Source organism: Schistocerca serialis, chromosome 6, assembly GCF_023864345.2.
Source record: "Schistocerca serialis cubense isolate TAMUIC-IGC-003099 chromosome 6, iqSchSeri2.2, whole genome shotgun sequence".
NCBI classification, from domain to species: Eukaryota; Metazoa; Arthropoda; class Insecta; order Orthoptera; family Acrididae; genus Schistocerca; species Schistocerca serialis.
In genome coordinates, this window is record NC_064643.1 from 328,327,891 (window position 1) to 328,345,970 (window position 18,080).

General features: G+C 36.7%; 1 protein-coding gene across 1 annotated transcript in view; it reads right to left on the reverse strand.

Annotated features, from left to right (window-relative positions):
• LOC126485090 (uncharacterized) overlaps nt 1–18,080 on the reverse strand; it is a 157,112-nt gene that overhangs the window by 55,446 nt on the left and 83,586 nt on the right. Inside the window, exons 7-8 of the mRNA XM_050108696.1 lie at nt 15,122–15,284; nt 8,336–8,533 (exon numbers count right to left, since the gene is read on the reverse strand). Coding sequence (XP_049964653.1) covers nt 8,336–8,533; nt 15,122–15,284 — 361 coding nt within the window. The remainder of the gene's footprint in view (nt 1–8,335; nt 8,534–15,121; nt 15,285–18,080) is intronic.

Below are 18,080 nucleotides of genomic sequence, written 5' to 3' on the forward strand. Positions count from 1 at the left end.
GAAATACAGAATCGATCTGAAATCCCTTGTCAATAGCACTCAACACTTTATGTGAATAAAGAGCTAGTTTGTTTTTCACAGGAACGATGTTTTCTAAATCTATGTTGGCTGTGTGTCAATAGACCATTTTCTTCGAGGTAATTCATAATGTTCAAACACAATATATGTTCCAAAATCCTGCTGCATATCGACATTAATGATATGGGCCTGTAATTTAGTGGATTACTCCTATTACATTTCTTCAATATTGGTGTGACCTGTGCATATTTCCAGTCTTTGCGTATGGATCTTTCTTCACGCAAACAGTTGTATATGATTGTTAAGTATGGAGCTAATGCATCAATATACTCCAAAAGGAACCTAATTGCTATACTGTCTGGACCAGAAGACTTGCTTTTATTAAGTGATTTAAGTTGCTTCACTACTCCGAGGATATTTACTTCTACATTACTCATGAATTCAAATTCTGGAATATTTACTTCATCTTCTTTTGTGAAGGCATTTTGGAAGACTGTGTTTAGTAATAACTCTACTTTGGCAGCACTGCCTTCAATAGTATCTCCATTGGTATCACACAGAGAAGGCATTGATTGTTTCTTGCTGCTAACATACTTCAGTTGCTGTTTCATTTGATAGGGACTGGACACTAACTTTGGTGCCACTAAAAGCCTTTACATATAACCATAATTTCTTTGGGTTTTATGAAATATAATTTGACAATATTCTGCTACTGCAGTCACTGAATGCATCATGCATTTCTCTCTTGACAACCAAACACGTTTCATTCAGAATATCTCTACTATGTGATCAAAAGTATCTGGACACCTGGCTGAAAATGACTTACAAGTTCGTGGCGCCCTCCATCGGTATTGCTGGAATTCAATATGGTGTTGGCCCACCCTCAGCCTTGATGACAGCTTCCACTCTCACAGACATATGTTGTCAGGTGCTGGAAGGTTTCTTGGGGAATGGCAGTCCATTCTTCACAGAGTGCTACACTGAAGGGAGGTATTGATGTTGGTCAGTGAGGCCTAGTCTGAAGTTGGCATTCCAATACATCCCAAAGGTGTTGTATAGGATACAGGTCAGAACTCTTTGCAGGCCAGTCCATTACAGGGATGTTATTGTCATGTAACCACTCTACCGTAGGCCGTGCATTAAGAACAGGTGCTGGATCGTGTTGAAAGATGCAATCACCATCCCCGAATTGCTCTTCAACAGTGGGAAGCAAGAAGATGCTTAAAACATCAATGTAGGCCTGTGCTGTGATAATGCCATGCAAAACAACCAGGGGTGCAAGCCCCGTCCATGAAAAACACGACCACACCATAACACCACCACCTCCGAATTTTGCTGTTGGCACTACACATGCTAGCACATGACATTCACTGGGCATTTGCCATACCCACACCCTGCCATCTGATTGCCACATTATGTACCATGATTTGTCAGTCCACTCAACATTTTTCCACTGTTCAATCATCCAATGTTTACACTCCTCACACCAAGCGAGGCGTCATTTGGCATTTACCAGAGTGATGTGTGGCTTATGAGCAGCCACTCGACCATGAAGTCCAAGTATTCTCACCTACCACCTAAATGTCATAGTACTTGCAGTGTATCCTGTTACAGTTTGGAATTCCTGTGTGATGGTCTTGAAAGATGTCTGCCTATTACACATTATGACCCTTTTCAACTGTCGGCGGTCTCTGTCGGTCAACAGACAAGATCAGCCCATACGCTTTTGTGCTGTACATGTCCCTTCATGTTTCCACTTCACTACAACATTGGAAACAGTGGATCTAGGGATGTTTAGAAGTGTGGAAATCTTGCTTACAGACGTATGACACAAATGACACCCAATCACCCGACCACAATCAAAGTCCATGACTTCTGCGGAGTGCCCCATTCTGCTCTCTCATGATGTCTAATGACTACTGAGGTCACTGATATGGAGTACCTGGCAGTAGGTGGCAGCACAATGCACTTAATATGAAAAACATACGTTTTTGGGGACGTCTGGATACTTTTTATCACATACTGTACAGCCTTATGCTTTGTTTTACTCCTGTAATGCAGTAATCTCTGTTTCTTTAAAATTTTCTTCACCATGATTATATATCATAGATGTTCCCTCGCATTATGAACTGTTCTACTGGGTATGTATCTATCCAGTGCAAGGTCAACTATTCTTTTAAACCTGAGCCATAGTTCCTCTGCATCAGGGGAGGCCAAGATTTTGGCTCATGGACCATGCCTGGGCCCAAGTGACAAATTGTTCAGCTCATTTCATATTTCCCCCAGCACCATGCCACACTCTCTGGGTGCGTGGAGATGGTAGAGGGTAAAACAGTGAATGCACCACATTTAGATGCAGCTACACTTGCACTGCGTGAGACTTGGTTGTATATTTTACATTTCTCAACAACATTGATAACAAACAAAACATGTTTTCAGTATTAATTAATTATTTTTGGTGCACTGAAGACATGGTATAATTTTTATCTGCTACAAACTGTCGGCATACAGACAGATGCAGACAATTTCACAGAGTTTTGTACTCAACTTTCCATGTAATTGTGACTCATTTAGTTTCATAATTGAAAAAAGGTCTTTCACACAAATACGTTGATCAAAATATTATAGTACTTTTGCAACCCCATTACGGAGACTCAAAACATCTACCTGAGAAAAGCAATGTATACATCCAGGACAGTTTTAACATAAAAAGATTTGTAATTAAAACTGGAATTTCCTTGCAGGTCAACCAGTTACATGTACACATGCACAGAAGCACTTGCAGCTGACATGGTAAACAGTCTTGAAAATAGCTCAAAACAGATGCTAGATTGGCAGTGTCCTCAAAACCTGTATAAAACTGTTGTAATTCTTCCAAGGCCACAATGAATTCTTCAAACCTTGGGTTTTCTTTAATGTGAGTGAGCTTAGAGAGCTGAATTGTCTTTCTCAGAATGCGTCCCTTCTACAATGTTATTTTCTTTCTAAATGAATCCCCACAACCAGAAAGAAGTTATCCGTGCATGTCTTACAGTAGGTAGTGTGAAGTTTTAAAATTATAAGTCTGCAATCCATTCTGGATGTTCTAATTTTAGTTTCTGCAGTCCTTTTTCCTTCATGAATTGAACAATAGCAAGATTTACATGAAAAAAATTATTCTGGGTATGTCCCACGCCTTCAGTGTGTGAGAGTTGCCCAGAAAGTAACGCACTGCATTTTTTTCTTCAACAATTCTTTATTGAACATAATGAGAATTATACACATGAAAGAATGGTCTTTTATTTACACATCCTATGTTTCATGTAGTCTCTATCTTGTTCTATGGCCTTCCTCCAGCACAAAATAAGGGCGTGTATGCCCTATTGGTGCCAATCCTTGTCCTGGTGGTGGAGCCAGTGCTTCACTGTGTGAATTGCATGCACACTTCCTTTGCTGATTGACAGATGCAGTGCCAACTGCCGAGTCATAATGCACCTGTCGTTGCAAATGACAACACCAGCTCACTGCAACATGTCAGGTGTGACACCCTGGATGGTCTCCCTAACCGCTACAAATCATGGAGCTCCACCGAACCACCTTCTGATGGCCTCATCCTCTGTGCTGCAGTGACTAACTGTACTTCTGTAGACAGCAGGTGCTCCATTGACTTTGCACATGTATTTGCAAATATCCACCACAGTTTCTTCATCTGCAGTCGGAAATTCAATGACGGCATGTTGCTTGTAATGTACATCACCTACAGACACTATTTTGAAACTGTCTTGCAGCTACGCTACCCATCAGAAGTGACAGAAACTTGGCACACTCACTCAGGAGACTTCAACGAATACATACGTTAATGTTTCACATTCATAGGATTGTTTTCAGCCGAGAAAAAAAATGTGGTGCATTACTTTCTGGCCAAACCTCATACTTTACAGTAATACATGAAGCCTCCATATTCTTCATTCCATTGAAAACTGCTGCAACTGAAAATGGAATAATGGGTCCAACTTCATATATTGTACTATTTATACCACCAATTTCTTCAAGTGCTCCATGGCTGCAATTTTAGCACAAAGTTTAAATTATATCTGGAGGTACTGTAATGTCATTTTTTAGGAAATAAGCAGTACCCATAGCTTATGCGAACTGAGAATTCTCTTCCCTCTCATCTGTTATTCTTATTCATTTTAAAGGATTGTGATGATAGATTGCCAGACTGCCTCTTTTTGTGTGAACAGCAATTGGACCTGTGAATGTACTTCATACCATGAACAAATTGTGAAGGGTAAACAGCACTAACATTACGATTCTGCTAAACTCAGAGAGTTGTGTCAACCACAAAAACCTACACTGCAGTGGTAAACGAAATGTTGCTCTGTTGCGGTTACTTTTGGAGAAGGGCCAAGCAAAGCTGAGTGACAGGCCAGGCCTTGCCCCACATGTGGCCCGCACATGCTGCACACATGAAGTTTGGCACACTGTGGCTGTCCCTGCTCTAACGCTCCTGCCCTCACTGAGATATGACACTACTGATTTTTTATCTAGTTTACTGAACATATATGTCTGTCTGCTTGTTTTAGTTATCCTTTGTACTTTGGTAATCATTATTGCCGCAACCACGTCTTGGTAGATGGAACCAGTTTTGATGTGGGCATCCTCAAAGAGGAAAGGGTTATTTGTTGCCATTAGACCCAATATATTTTCATCATGTGTGGGTTTCCTATTGTCTGTTCTAAGTGGTTTTCAGAGAAGGCATTTAGTAATGCTCACACAATGTCTTATCACAGCTACCATTAACAAAACTGTGTGTGGTGAGAAACATCAAGTGGGATATAATAGGGTTATCAGAACTGAGACAATAAAATACAGACACATTAAGAGTTAAAATCATAACAATTTTTTTTACTAAAAGAAACAAACAGCAATCAATTCAAGCATAAACAAGAAAAATAAAAATAATGTTTCATATACAAAAGGAATCTCAAGGCAGTATAGTAAGAATTGTTTTCAAACAAAACAAAAGATATTCAAGGAAATTACGCAGGGCTATCCATCAATGTGCACACATTCAGGTGAGGAGATAGATGAATAGACGACTTCTTCAAAAATTTACAGAAAGTGATAGAGGACAACTTTCTCACTGAATTAGGATAATGTTGGTTTTTCATGCAAAAATGAGACAAAAATTAAATAATGATTTGTAATAAAATTAAAATAATGAACTCTCAGTGCAGTGAGGAGACTTCTGTACAAATTAACAATGAAGTAACAATGAAGCCATAGAACCAGTTTATGGGTTTTGTATTTAGCGCAGTTGAAGACACTGACTGGATGGATAGGAAATAAATAAAGTGAAAAATAAATATAGCCTACAGTGATTTTGGTAAAATAATTTTCAAAGCTAAGTTTACAGTGTATTTTAAAATGAAAGTTTACAATTAATGTGTATTATCAGCTTTGATTAACAGAAGGCATGCCTAAAAATACATGTTTTTAATTTTCCTTTGGAATTATAGGGATACTTCACATCAGTTAGCAGCTTCTTGCAGACATTCATATCAGAATACAGAACCATTGTCTGAACCCAAGAAAGGAGGTAAAGACTACATAAGAATTACCCTTCTGTCTATTATTGGTTTTGTAAGTCCTAATTCAGTTGAAACTAATTTTCATTATCTGTATCAAATACTATTAACAAACACTGGATCTCTGGAGAGGCCTGTTAAAGATGTGCTAGCTTAATGTGGTTTTCTTGATTTTGCTTGTGCTGAACACATATTTTCTTTACTGTAGCTACATATCCCCAGACAATAACGTAACAGTGGGTGATAGTGTGGAAAGTAAGTCAGCACCATTTTGCTCAAATCAATGGCGCAAGGAATATGTCTAAATGCAGGACATGCTACACTGAGCATCTTCATTGGTTTGTTTATGTCTTGACTCCATTTTTCTTGTTACACAGCTACATCCTAATAAATAATGTTGTTACATATGACCATTAATGTCTCTTCTGGTGTCAGCAGATCATTTTAACAGGGTATTCGCTCACCATATGGCCATCCCACAAGTGCTGTGGTGATTACCAGTTTCAATTTTTGAACATGTCATCTTTCTTTGTTTGATACTGCATATTGTAAGTCTTTGTGAGATTCAGATTTAGCATGCTTTCTGTGAATCAGCTGTAGGCTTGTTCATTTATCATCTGAGCAGTGTTACAAATGGTAGATTTTGGTCTTTGATTAGCATGCTGCTGTCACTGACAAACATGAGATTTTTTTTCAAGAGTACTTGAAATTCATTATGAAGTTACGTGTGTAGATTGGGAGTACAAGTGGATCCTTTACCAACCATCATGGGACTGTCTTATGTTCCCCCAGTGTGAGTTTAATTTTATTCCTAAGATTGATTTTGCCGGCCGCGGTGGTCGTGCGGTTCTAGGCGCTCCAGTCCGGAGCCGCGCTGCTGCTACGGTCGCAGGTTCGAATCCTGCCTCGGGCATGGATGTGTGTGATGTCCTTAGGTTAGTTAGGTTTAATTTGTTCTAAGTTCTAGGGCACTGATGACCACAGCAGTTGAGTCCCATAGTGCTCAGAGCCATTTGATTTCATCAGTTTCCCTGCAAAATACTTAAAGCTCATGAATCTATCCATTTTCATAGCCAATGATATATTTTAAACACACCTGGAAAAAGTTTTGTAAATATTTTGAACGTTTGACAGACGAGACCCCATAGCTGGAGGTATGCCATGCCTTCCTCACAACTGAGAACCAGATCCAATCTCCATTTGCAGGATAATAATCAGACTGTGGTGGCACTTGACAAAAAATCCAGTCATCTTTAACAAAGGGAAGTAAAAGTATGAAGATTAGGGTGTAATGTCCGATTTTGATGAGATTGTTAGAGATGGAAGATAAGCTCGGATGGTGGAAGAATGAGTATGGTAATTGCCCATGTCCTGTCCAAAGCAACGACACTGGCGTTTCCTTTAAGCAATTTAGGGAAACACAGAAAACTGAAACTGGTTAGCTGGATGGGGATGTAAACTGCCAACATTATGAATGTGACCCCAGCCAGACAAAGAGAAAACTATCTTCCTACTGCACAACTCAACACATTAATGATCAAATCTACTAAGATAAAATGATTTTTTTGAAAGATAAAAGAGTGTTGTGCATCTCTGCACAGCTTTCATGGCTTATGTATTTACACTAAAATTTTATGAACCAAGTATTTTTGTGCTTTCAAGAGAACTTCGACAAAATTTCCAAACAGTGAAAATGAAGCCAAAGGCCTACAATGAATGATACATTGGTTTCCTTTTTTCCAGCCTTATTTGTTTTTATGACAGTAAAAACATTTATGACAAATTTTGTCTTTCACAGTTGTTTGTGAACATTATATTTTGAAATTGTGCACTGTTACTCCACTTGTCTTAATGTTCTCTTCCACAAGCGGACATACTGAAATGAATACTGTGTGTGTGTGTGTGTGTGTGTGTGTGTGTGTAGAATTTTCCAGCTTCAATTAGATAAATGATTGTTTCTGATGTAATTGAAAATATAAGCATCATGCTGCTGCAGTGGATCTGTAAGACAATTTCATTCTGTAGAGAATAGTAACTTGAGAAAAATCACATTTTTTTTTGGTTTTTAAATACCTGACTGCACAGCTTAGTATCTCTACAAGCAGAATGTCATCTCAAATATCTTAACTTCACCACATTCAATGTGAATTGTTGGGATGGCAATTGCATCAAGATGTGACAACCAACTTTTGGTCCTTACCTTTTCATATAAGTCACTTGGCAATAGATTTGAAGAAAACAAATTCAGTGGCCATTACTATAAGAGTCCACAAACACATGTGTTTTATTGATAACACAACTTTTACATTCTTATTCAAATTCACATAATTGTACAAAAAGTTATTTTATAAACATTACAGGTAGCAACATCTTTTCCTTTTGTACAGTACAAACTCTGTTGCTGAGAGTATTTCAGACAGATAATTGTAGATGAATTTCAGTTGTTGTTGGTCTTGACTGGACAAAACAAACTTAATCAACACAGATAGTGTAAATTCCTGTGCAAAATTAAAGCTGTGGTAAACTTAATAAAACCATTTCTGAAATTTCTCCTTTATGTACAGACAAACAGAAAGTACATGCAACTCCTTCATGCAGTATGCAGCATAATGTTACAAGCCATGCATGTGACTAAAGTCTTACGTGGATAGTTTTCTTTGGTTTGTATGTTATGTGCAATGATGGAGATGCTTACATAAATACAACAAAGCTTGTGCTTTCTCTATATGCACCCAGACCAAACTAACCTTTCTAACAATCTCCTTTTTAGTTCTGGTGGATATGTTACATAAATATAATGTTCATTTTGTCCCATATCATTTATTTCTGGAACTGTGTAATATTCCTCTGAGTATAAAGGCCTATTAGTTGAATTTGCATGATGCACTGGAGACGAAGTAGCCGTTGCAGTGGCACTTGTGCTGGCAACACTTTGGTCATCAGAACTGGAACAATAAAGAAAAAACTTATCACAGTTATGAAAAGCAGTTACATAACTTGTTGCATCCTAAATTGTTAAATAACTTTCTTAAAGGTGACGTTATAACCAAGTCAGCTTCTTCTTCATATCCTGAAAAAAATTTTCAAGCAGATTCCAACATTAACAGAAGGTGCATGCAAAAATATAATAATTTAGAGATGCAGGTAAACATGGTGCAAATGGTCTTACATTGTTTCAGAACTGTGTGAGTATTGCATCCATTGCTGTCTTACATTTTCTGACCTAACTAACTAATATTAATTTAATAACAATGTTTATTGTTCTGATTACTCCCACTGCTCTGTCATTGAATTTTCTGAAAATTAAGCAATCACTCAAAATTATATTTACTTTGTTGAACGTGAACAATGTGATTATTTCATTTTCTTATGTTTATTCTACAGTCTGAAACAAGATCTCCATGTTGTTGTTGCTATAATAAATCTTCTCCGTAAGTAGTACAACCAAATAGCATCCCCGTCTCCTCCTTGATTACAATACTTGTAGTTAGTGGTAATGATGGCTTTAATGTCCTTTTTTCAAATGCATATAATATTAAATGTTTGTACTGAAGGTTTATTTCAGTAACTGAACTGATTGTAGCTATTCTTCTATTTTTATTCTGAAGTATTGTTGATTACACTGGAAATCACAGAACACAAAAAATGCTGACAAAAACCTCCCCTCCTCCTCACATCAGTTGGGTCCTTCTCTCCCTGGTGTATGAGTGAGTGATCTTTAATTTTTAACCTTCCCCAGGCCCCCTCTCTCCTTCCCAAGGGAGCAAAAGGCAGTTCCAAAAACAAGGACATTGTGTGTAATTTTCTGTGTGTCTGTCGGCAGTACTGACATGTCTCCTGGAAGTAAGTACTGGGCAGCATTTCTGGTCTGTTTCGTACTTCAGTGAAAGACATGTTTGTACACACCATCAGGTGCCATAAAAACTTTATTGAAATGCGCTATTAGTTTCAGTCTATGTGAACCATTTTCTGACAATGGAAAAAAAACCTTTTTAGTATCTTGCTTCCTGATTTATTAAACATAACTGGCTTAATATTGATTTATATATATCAAAACAAAAATAATCAATGTTCAAAAATATAATATGGATAGATTTAAAAAAAGATCCACTCAGTATGCAGTGGTGTGAGAAAACATATAAATGATGTGTAAATGTGTGAGCTTTTGGAGCTAGTGGCTTCTTCTTCTGGCAGAAGGGCTGTAGGGAATGGAAGAGGCAAAAAAGAACTGGTGAGGCTTAGGATAATGGAAGGGTTATGGAAAAGTCACCCAGAACCTTATGTCAGGGGGACTTATTGGACAGGATGAGAAGAAAAGACTTATTTTGCTACCTACAGTCTTTCCTTCTTGTTCCTTCCAATAAGTCTCCTCTCACCTGGGATACTGGATGACTTTTCTGCGACTGTTCCCATTTCTTAAACCTCACCAGCCATTTTCCTTCATCCCTCTTCCTTTCTCTCCAATCTTTCTGCCAGTAGAAGGAGCCACTGGCTCTGAAAGCTTGTGCATTTCCACTTCTTTTATATGTTTTCTCCTGCCACTGTTTGTTGAGTTGTTTTATTATCTCCATATCATATTTTTAGTATTGACTGAAAAAGTCAAACATCAGTATTTACATTACACATTTACATAATTAAGATTATCTTTTGAACAGTTTTCAAATTCTTCAAGTGTCTAAAAATTCTTTACTATCACCCATTTTTGTGTTTTGTTTTTAAATACTTTTGGTGAGATGTGGTGTGTGTCTGAAGGTAATGTATTGAATAACTTTCCACCTAAACATTCAAAATACACTGTGTCTCCTTCAGCCTAGTTCTAGGTATAATCATGATTAATGCTTGATGAGTATTATGTCATTGTACAGATTGCTCTAAGCTTGACACGCACCAGATGACCTTTTTCTACCAGTTTTCTTCACACAGCCCCTACAGAATTGCTATACAAAAGGGTACCATGCTTTAATTGGCAGCAAAATAGAACATAAGGGGGACTAAGCAATAGTTTTGAGACACATACGAGGTGTGACAAATAAATAGTAATGAAACTGGTCTCAGAACTTTGATTTATTGCGAACGAAGTTACAACTAACTTTTATTCCCATCAACATATATCCCTCTCATATCTATACACCACTCAACATTTGTCTCCCACTGCTCAAAGCAGTGCTGTACATCATCCATTGTCACCCTCTTTGACAAAACTGTCATTTTTGCTTTTACCTCTTCAACAGACTGAAAATGTGTTCCCTTCAATACACTTTTCAATTTTGGGAACAGATAAACGTCACAGGAATCTGGTGAATAGGAGGATGTTCGAGTGCAGGAATGCATTTGTCTGCTAAAACTCGTTTCACAGATAAGGCACTGTGGGCTGGTGTGTTGTCCTGGTGCAGACTCCGTGTGTCATTCTTCACGCACCTGGTCTTTTCTTCATTACTCTTTCCATCAACTTGATTAGGACTTGTATTTGTAGTATTTCTGATTAATGATTTGACCCACGGGCACCCATTTAGTCATGATAACATCCCTGATTTTGGAAAAAAAACAGCATTTCTTCAGTTTTGACTTGCCTCTGGAAATTGTTTATGCCATTAAAAAACTCATGCATGTGGTATAGAATTATCACCAAACACCTCCTTTACATATGAAAACATTCTGCTGGTGACTTTTTTAAGTTCATGAGGAATTTGAGGTCAATGCATGCTCATGGCACTACTACAGAATAACCTCCTCCACATGAAGGCTCGAATGCAAACTAAAATATACAAAAAGATGAAACAAATGGTGGTTGCTCTTGAAGGTTCAACATCAGTTGCATTCCTGTACCAACCTCCTCCATGTGGCGGTGCAACAGGAGGTTCAATTGGCTCAACTCGTGTTGTTTACTAGTACTTAAATAATACATGACAACCATTTACAAATACAGGGTGTTACAAAAAGGTACGGCCAAACTTTCAGGAAACATTCCTCACACACAAAGAAAGAAAATATTTATGTGGACATGTGTCCAGAAACGCTTAATTTCCATGTTAGAGCTCATTTTATTACTTCTCTTCAAATCTCAGTAATCATGGAATGGAAACACACAGCAACAGAATGTACAAGCGTGACTTCAAACACTTTGTTACAGGAAATATTCAAAATGTCCTCCATTAGTGAGGATACATGCATCCACCCCCCATCACATGGAATCCCTGATGTGCTGATGCAGTCCTGGAGAATGACGTATTGTATCACAGCTGTCCACAATACGAGCACGAAGACTCTCTACATTTGGTACCAGGGTTGCGTAGACAAGAGCTTTCAAATGCCCCCATAAATGAAAGTCAAGAGGGTTGAGGTCAGGAGGGCATGGAGGCCATTGTATTGGTCTGCCTCTACCAATCCATCAGTCACCGAATCTGTTGTTGAGAAGCGTACGAACACTTCGACTGAAATGTGCAGGAGCTCCATCGTGCATGAACCACATGTTGTGTCGTACTTGTAAAGGCACATGTTCTAGCAGCACAGGTAGAGTATCCTGTATGAAATCATGATAACGTGCTCCATTAAATTGAGGAAGTACAGTACATACTGACGAAACTAAAATGGGCTCTAACATGGAAATTAAGTGTTTCCAGACACATGTCCACATAACATCTTTTCTTTATTTGTGTATGAGGAATGTTTCCTGAAAGTTTGGCTGTACCTTTTTGTAACACCCTGTATATTCAGTATGACTATTTAAAGTTAATTTCAAGTCAAGATATAAACAAAGAAATTTAACAGATAGGCATTTGGTGTCAATATTGGATAAAATGAAAAATAATTATTTTTATATACAACATTTTTTAAATTGTCTAGATCACAGTTAGCTAATAATAATTATACAACTGGTTTTGGTTGAAAAAATTGACCATTTTCAGATCTGAAAAGAATAATCAAACAGAAAATTGCTTTAATTAACACAGTTTTTTTTAAAATTAATGTTATTCCATAAATTTTTTATCACCAGACATAAGTAAAGAGATAAAACATACCAAATTTGGTGAGAAATTAGTGTTACCATATGTAAAATGTATAAAACACAGCATCTGAATAGCAGAAGCATACTTATAAAGAAATATATGAAATGAATATTCATGTATGAGATTGGAATCGCATGAATGCAATAGTTAATTAAAAATAGGGCACATCAGCAGAAGAGCAGCTGCTTCTAACCCTATAAAAGTAAGAATATAAAAACAACATGAGTAGAAGAAATGGACAACAGACACACAATATACATATTCATGTAAAAAAAACTGTATCACTTACAGCAATTTTCTGTTTGCTTATTCTTTTCAGATCCCAAGATGGTTAATTTTTTCAATCAAAACTAGTTATCTACATGTGATATAAACAGGTAAGAGTTTGTAAATCATTTTTAAAATTTTATATTTAGGGATGTTTGAGATTGCTTCTCTTCTTCCTGAAAATGTCAGGTACTACTGAAAATAATGTTCATGGTCTTTCCACAATTAATAGATAATTCATTAGCTTTAAACCAGATATTCAATAACTTAAGGTACTCTCTGTTTTATAGTTTCATATTGTTCAGACATTTTCCAGAATTTATGAACACTGTTTTCATAAAGCACAGATTTACAAGGCATGTTATGGGGCTTATCATTTGCAAATACTGTAAGTAGTGTTGGCTCCAAGCACCAATCCTTTAGAAGGCCCTTTAGTAACGTTCAGAAATTGTGACTTTTCTTTGTTGTAGTTTCTTCTGTTATTAATATAGAAACGTTCCTAGTACCACAACACCACAGTTTCTTCAGTAATATTTTGTAGTTTACAAAACCAAATGTCTTACTTACAGCAACTAGCTTGACTTGATTTTTAAAAAAAAAACCACTTGAAACCATACTTAGAATTTGTCAGGATATCATTATTTGACAAATGTAAAATTCTGGTATTTGTATACAACAGTCAATTATTTTCTAAATTATATTAACCAGAGATATTGGATGATAATTATTAGTATCAGTACAGGATTTGTCACCCTTTTTATGTATTTTTAAATATTTTGGAAAGCAAGTGTTAACTAAGATCTAAATTATTAATGTGCCCAGAGGATTTAATATTAACTCTATTATTTTTAACCACAAAGTTTAACAAACCATAGATATCTTCAGACTTGGAATAGTTCAGTTTTGCTATTATTTAAAAATATCACATAATTCTGTTTCTTTCCAGATACAAGTTGTCACTATATTTGCACAGTTTTGTAAAACATGATTAGCATAAGCAGAGTTAGCATCAGATTTGCACTTCTGATTACCAGTGGTAATCCTATCCTTTGTAGCATTAACAAAAGAGAGATTAAATTCATCTACCACATCATATCAAAACAATAAAGAACATACCATTCTTTAAATTTCCTCTTACCACTTTTCTATCAAATAAATTGTATTACTGGTCAATGTTCTGTCTCTAGTGCCTCTAATCTGTGCTTACTTCATCTGTAATTCTGAAAGTCAGTTGTTCTCAGAGGATAGTCTAAGAAGTTCAAATCACACTTGTGGAAAGAAAAAAAACCCTGTTGCATACTGACAAGGAAAGATATTTACACCATCATTTTTAAACTTATGTTGCCTGAGGCTTACTCGATGGACTAGTTGTAGAAATGGACCTAGGGGAGACATCGGATGTCGTTGTGAAATTCCTACAATATTTCATTAGCACAAAAGATTAACATCTTCAGGAGTGACAAACACAATGCTGAGTAATGAGTGAAGTGCCAAATTTGGTGGTAGAGGGAAAGACAGCTATGCTACCTGCAAGACAACAAATCAAGAAAGTGAGAAAAGCATAGTTTTGATTTTATTATGAACTGCCACTTCCACAGTTTCTTCAATATGAGCACCAGAGACATCAACGAGACGCTGTACAGCACAAGATTTGCACCTGGTGGCCAAAATTGGAACTAATGTTTTTCCAGTGGAAATTGGTTTTGCATTAACACATTAGCACATCTACCAAGTTTTGCTGCCATTCGATGATTGCAGCCTGCTTTGGACCTCTGTAAGTAGCCACACTTTTATTATAATCACCCAGTGCCAAGTTTGAGTCCGAGTCTGGCATACAGTTTTAATCTGCAAGGAAGTTTCAAGGTAAGGCACATTCAACAGCTGAGCGGAATATCCAATCCAATTATACCATCATTGTTTGGCTGAATTTCAGCTTGGGAGCTAATTTGGTTCTATTCAAAGGTTTGGGTAGTTTCTTTCTATTACTTATTACTTACCTTACCTCTGGTAAAGATTTGTGAATGTAAAAATTACCACATTGCTCTGCAGTCAGAGGTCATATTAAACTGTTTGAAGATCAGTATATGCTATGTTTGTATGTATTTGCTGTTTATTGTTAACTTTGTGGAGAAATTCAGAAAAGGATAACGTGCAAATTCAAAAGTACGCAAACAGTTATTTTCTCAATAACTATTGCTGCAGACTGCATCAAGTTTTATTCAATAAGTATCAAACACAACAATCTGAGCTCATACTTACTCAAACAGAACCCATATTATGTAGTAGCAGAGGCAGATACCAAGAGAAAGCACCATGACCAACACAAAGACAAGGCCCCACGGAAAATGTCTAGAATCATTGGGAGAATCTTCCCAGTAGCGGTCACAAGTGAGGTACCAACACACAGCACGATTCAACTCCTCTGTAACAAAAAGTCACACAAATAAATTATTAAATGAATTTGATGTTACTATATGGCTTAGAAATTTTTGTGTCCAGTTCCTGCCAATATACTAGAATCCGCAGACTTATGTATTGTTCCTTTGTAGATACAACCCATCGTCAACATTGACAAACACTGAAAAGAGTACTCCTCATGTCTTTTTATTACTCTTATTCATGTAGTTTACTATTTTTATCAACACTGTTTAGAGACATTATAAATGCTATCAAATTTATTTATGGGGTAACATTATTTCTGAGCTAACAAAAGTTGAGCATATGTACATACATATCTGATCAAGGATATGTTTGACTATCCAATCACAGAATGTGGTGCTGAGCTCAATAGTCAACTATTCAACTGTTGCTAATAATACATGTGATTTATCTGGATTGTCTCCCTAAACACACTCTCCAATGTCCCAGCCTACAGCAACATTGCACACAGAAATGCCTGCTATTCAACACATTCTTCAGCCTGCAATCCTTCTGGCCTCAATCGCTACCTTCGTCCCTTTTCCCCTCACATCCCCCCCCCCCCCCCAAATCCCCACACTTCCTCTGTCCATACATCCACAATATCACACTTCTTTCTGTTGTCTTTATGGTACTCTTTTTATTTATGTGCCTGCTTGGAGAGGTTTTTTTCTAGAAACTTTGGTCAAAATGGCCTTGTTATTAGTTTTAAATAGATCTTATAGTGTACAAGTTTCACCCAGCAAGCAACAAGGCAGAAGGTGGTATGGATGTTTCACTTCACCACATTTGCTTCATAAAGAAGTGGTCCCCACTTCTGCATACTGATCTTGCAGTGTGACAATCCCATCCTAAATATGACTTTATATTCACAATAAAAATACACTTTTCTACACTATTCACTCATAATTGTTGTAAAATTCACCCTAAAGAAGTTCATGAAAAAATATGACTTGTCATTAAAATCTAGTTCCTATTAGTAAACTACCAAATACAGTCACCTTAGATTTAGTTGTGGAAAAAAAAGATCAGTTTCAAAATTACAGCCTCTAAAGACATTATAAAATTCAGTAGGTCACTAAAAAGTGGTAATTCTGCTGACTATTGGTGTTTCTAGCAGAAAGTTAAAATCTTGTGCTGACTTGATAGGATTACCATGTTTCCTGACATACTTAAATATTTTGTAGGAACGCCAATCTATAAAAATGAAAATAAGTAAACCACTTCCAATTACAGACCTATAGTGCTCCTTGCAATCCTTTCTAAAATGCTGAGAAAGTGGACTGTGGTAAAATACTGATCAGGACTTGTTAACTATGGTACCTCCTTGTTTAGCTTTTGTAAAGGTTTCTTCACAGAGAAAGCAATACAAGACCTCAAAAATGAAGTGCTAGCAGGGTTAAAAAAAATTTATCGTGTTGGTACATTTTGTGATCTTGCCAAAGTCAATAGTGTAGATCACAATTTTTTTGGTGAAATCAAAGGCTATTATATTAATGGCTTCCCCCTTGCATGGATGGTGTCTGACTTTCATAACATAAACAGATGATTTCATTGACAAACTGTGCTACAGTCAAGAAACTAAACTCAGAATGGAGGAACATAAAATGTCGAATTCCTCTTTTTCTCAATCCACATAAACTTCCTATGACTTTAAAGAGCAATTCAAAGACAATACTGTTTGCTGATGACACAAGCATACTAATCAGGGTCCATGGGAGACACAGCTCAGATGATAGCTGAACTGGCTTACAGTAATCAGTTTAGGCCTTCATCTCACAAAGACACATTTTATAGAATTTCAGACTAGCAATACTGACATGTTAGCACCAGAAGTAGGCAATCTTGTTATGCACTGAATGAAACACACTACATAAAATTCTTTTATTTCTAGTTGGATAACAGGTTAAACTTGTGTCAAACATTGATAAACTAATCAAGAAGCTCAGTTCAATATGTTTTGCCCTTGGAAGCATCTCTCATGGTGGTGACCTAAATTTTTGCTTATCTCACACATCTTCACTCCCTGTTGTTTTATGGAATTACCTTCTCAAGCAGTGCAAGTAAAGTAAATCAGGTGTTTATTTAGCAGAAGCGAACAGTAAGAATATTGTATGAAGTAGATTACCATATATCTTGCAGAAACCTTGCTCTTGGAATTCTTACACTCACTTCCCTTACACAATGACACCTTAAATGTTAATGGTACTAACAACAAAAACAGTTTCAGCTGAACTGTGAATCACACAATCACAATACAAGACACAATTTCATGTAGACCTTGCCTTGTTGTTTAGGATACAGAGTGGAGTATGTACTCTCTTGGGAAGATAATCAACAAGTTACTTTCTGGTGTAAAGTATGAAATTGAGAATCCCTGACAACTAAAAAGAAAGAACCAAACAACCAAATAAACGTATCTCATTAGCCAAACAAACATATCTCATTAGCCATTCTTTCTAAAAATTATATGAACATATAGAGTCAATAATTGAAAATTTCTGTTAGTTACATCACACATATCAGTGTTTGTTGTAAGGCTTTATGACAAATACTGTAGTATTTATTGCAAATTGCACTTGATACTTACAGCACTACATCAATATTTCCTTTGTAAAATACCATTGTAATAAAGTAAATATTATACTATCAATAGCAGATAAACGGCAGCTATCTGGTATAACTGAGGAGGCAGAAGCTTTTTTCCCAAAATACCAGCTTTCCTTCTAATTTACTTAAGTAAATTTAGATGGAAAAAGTGTGCAAAGCATCAAGCAGCACAATGACAGGTTATTGTTAA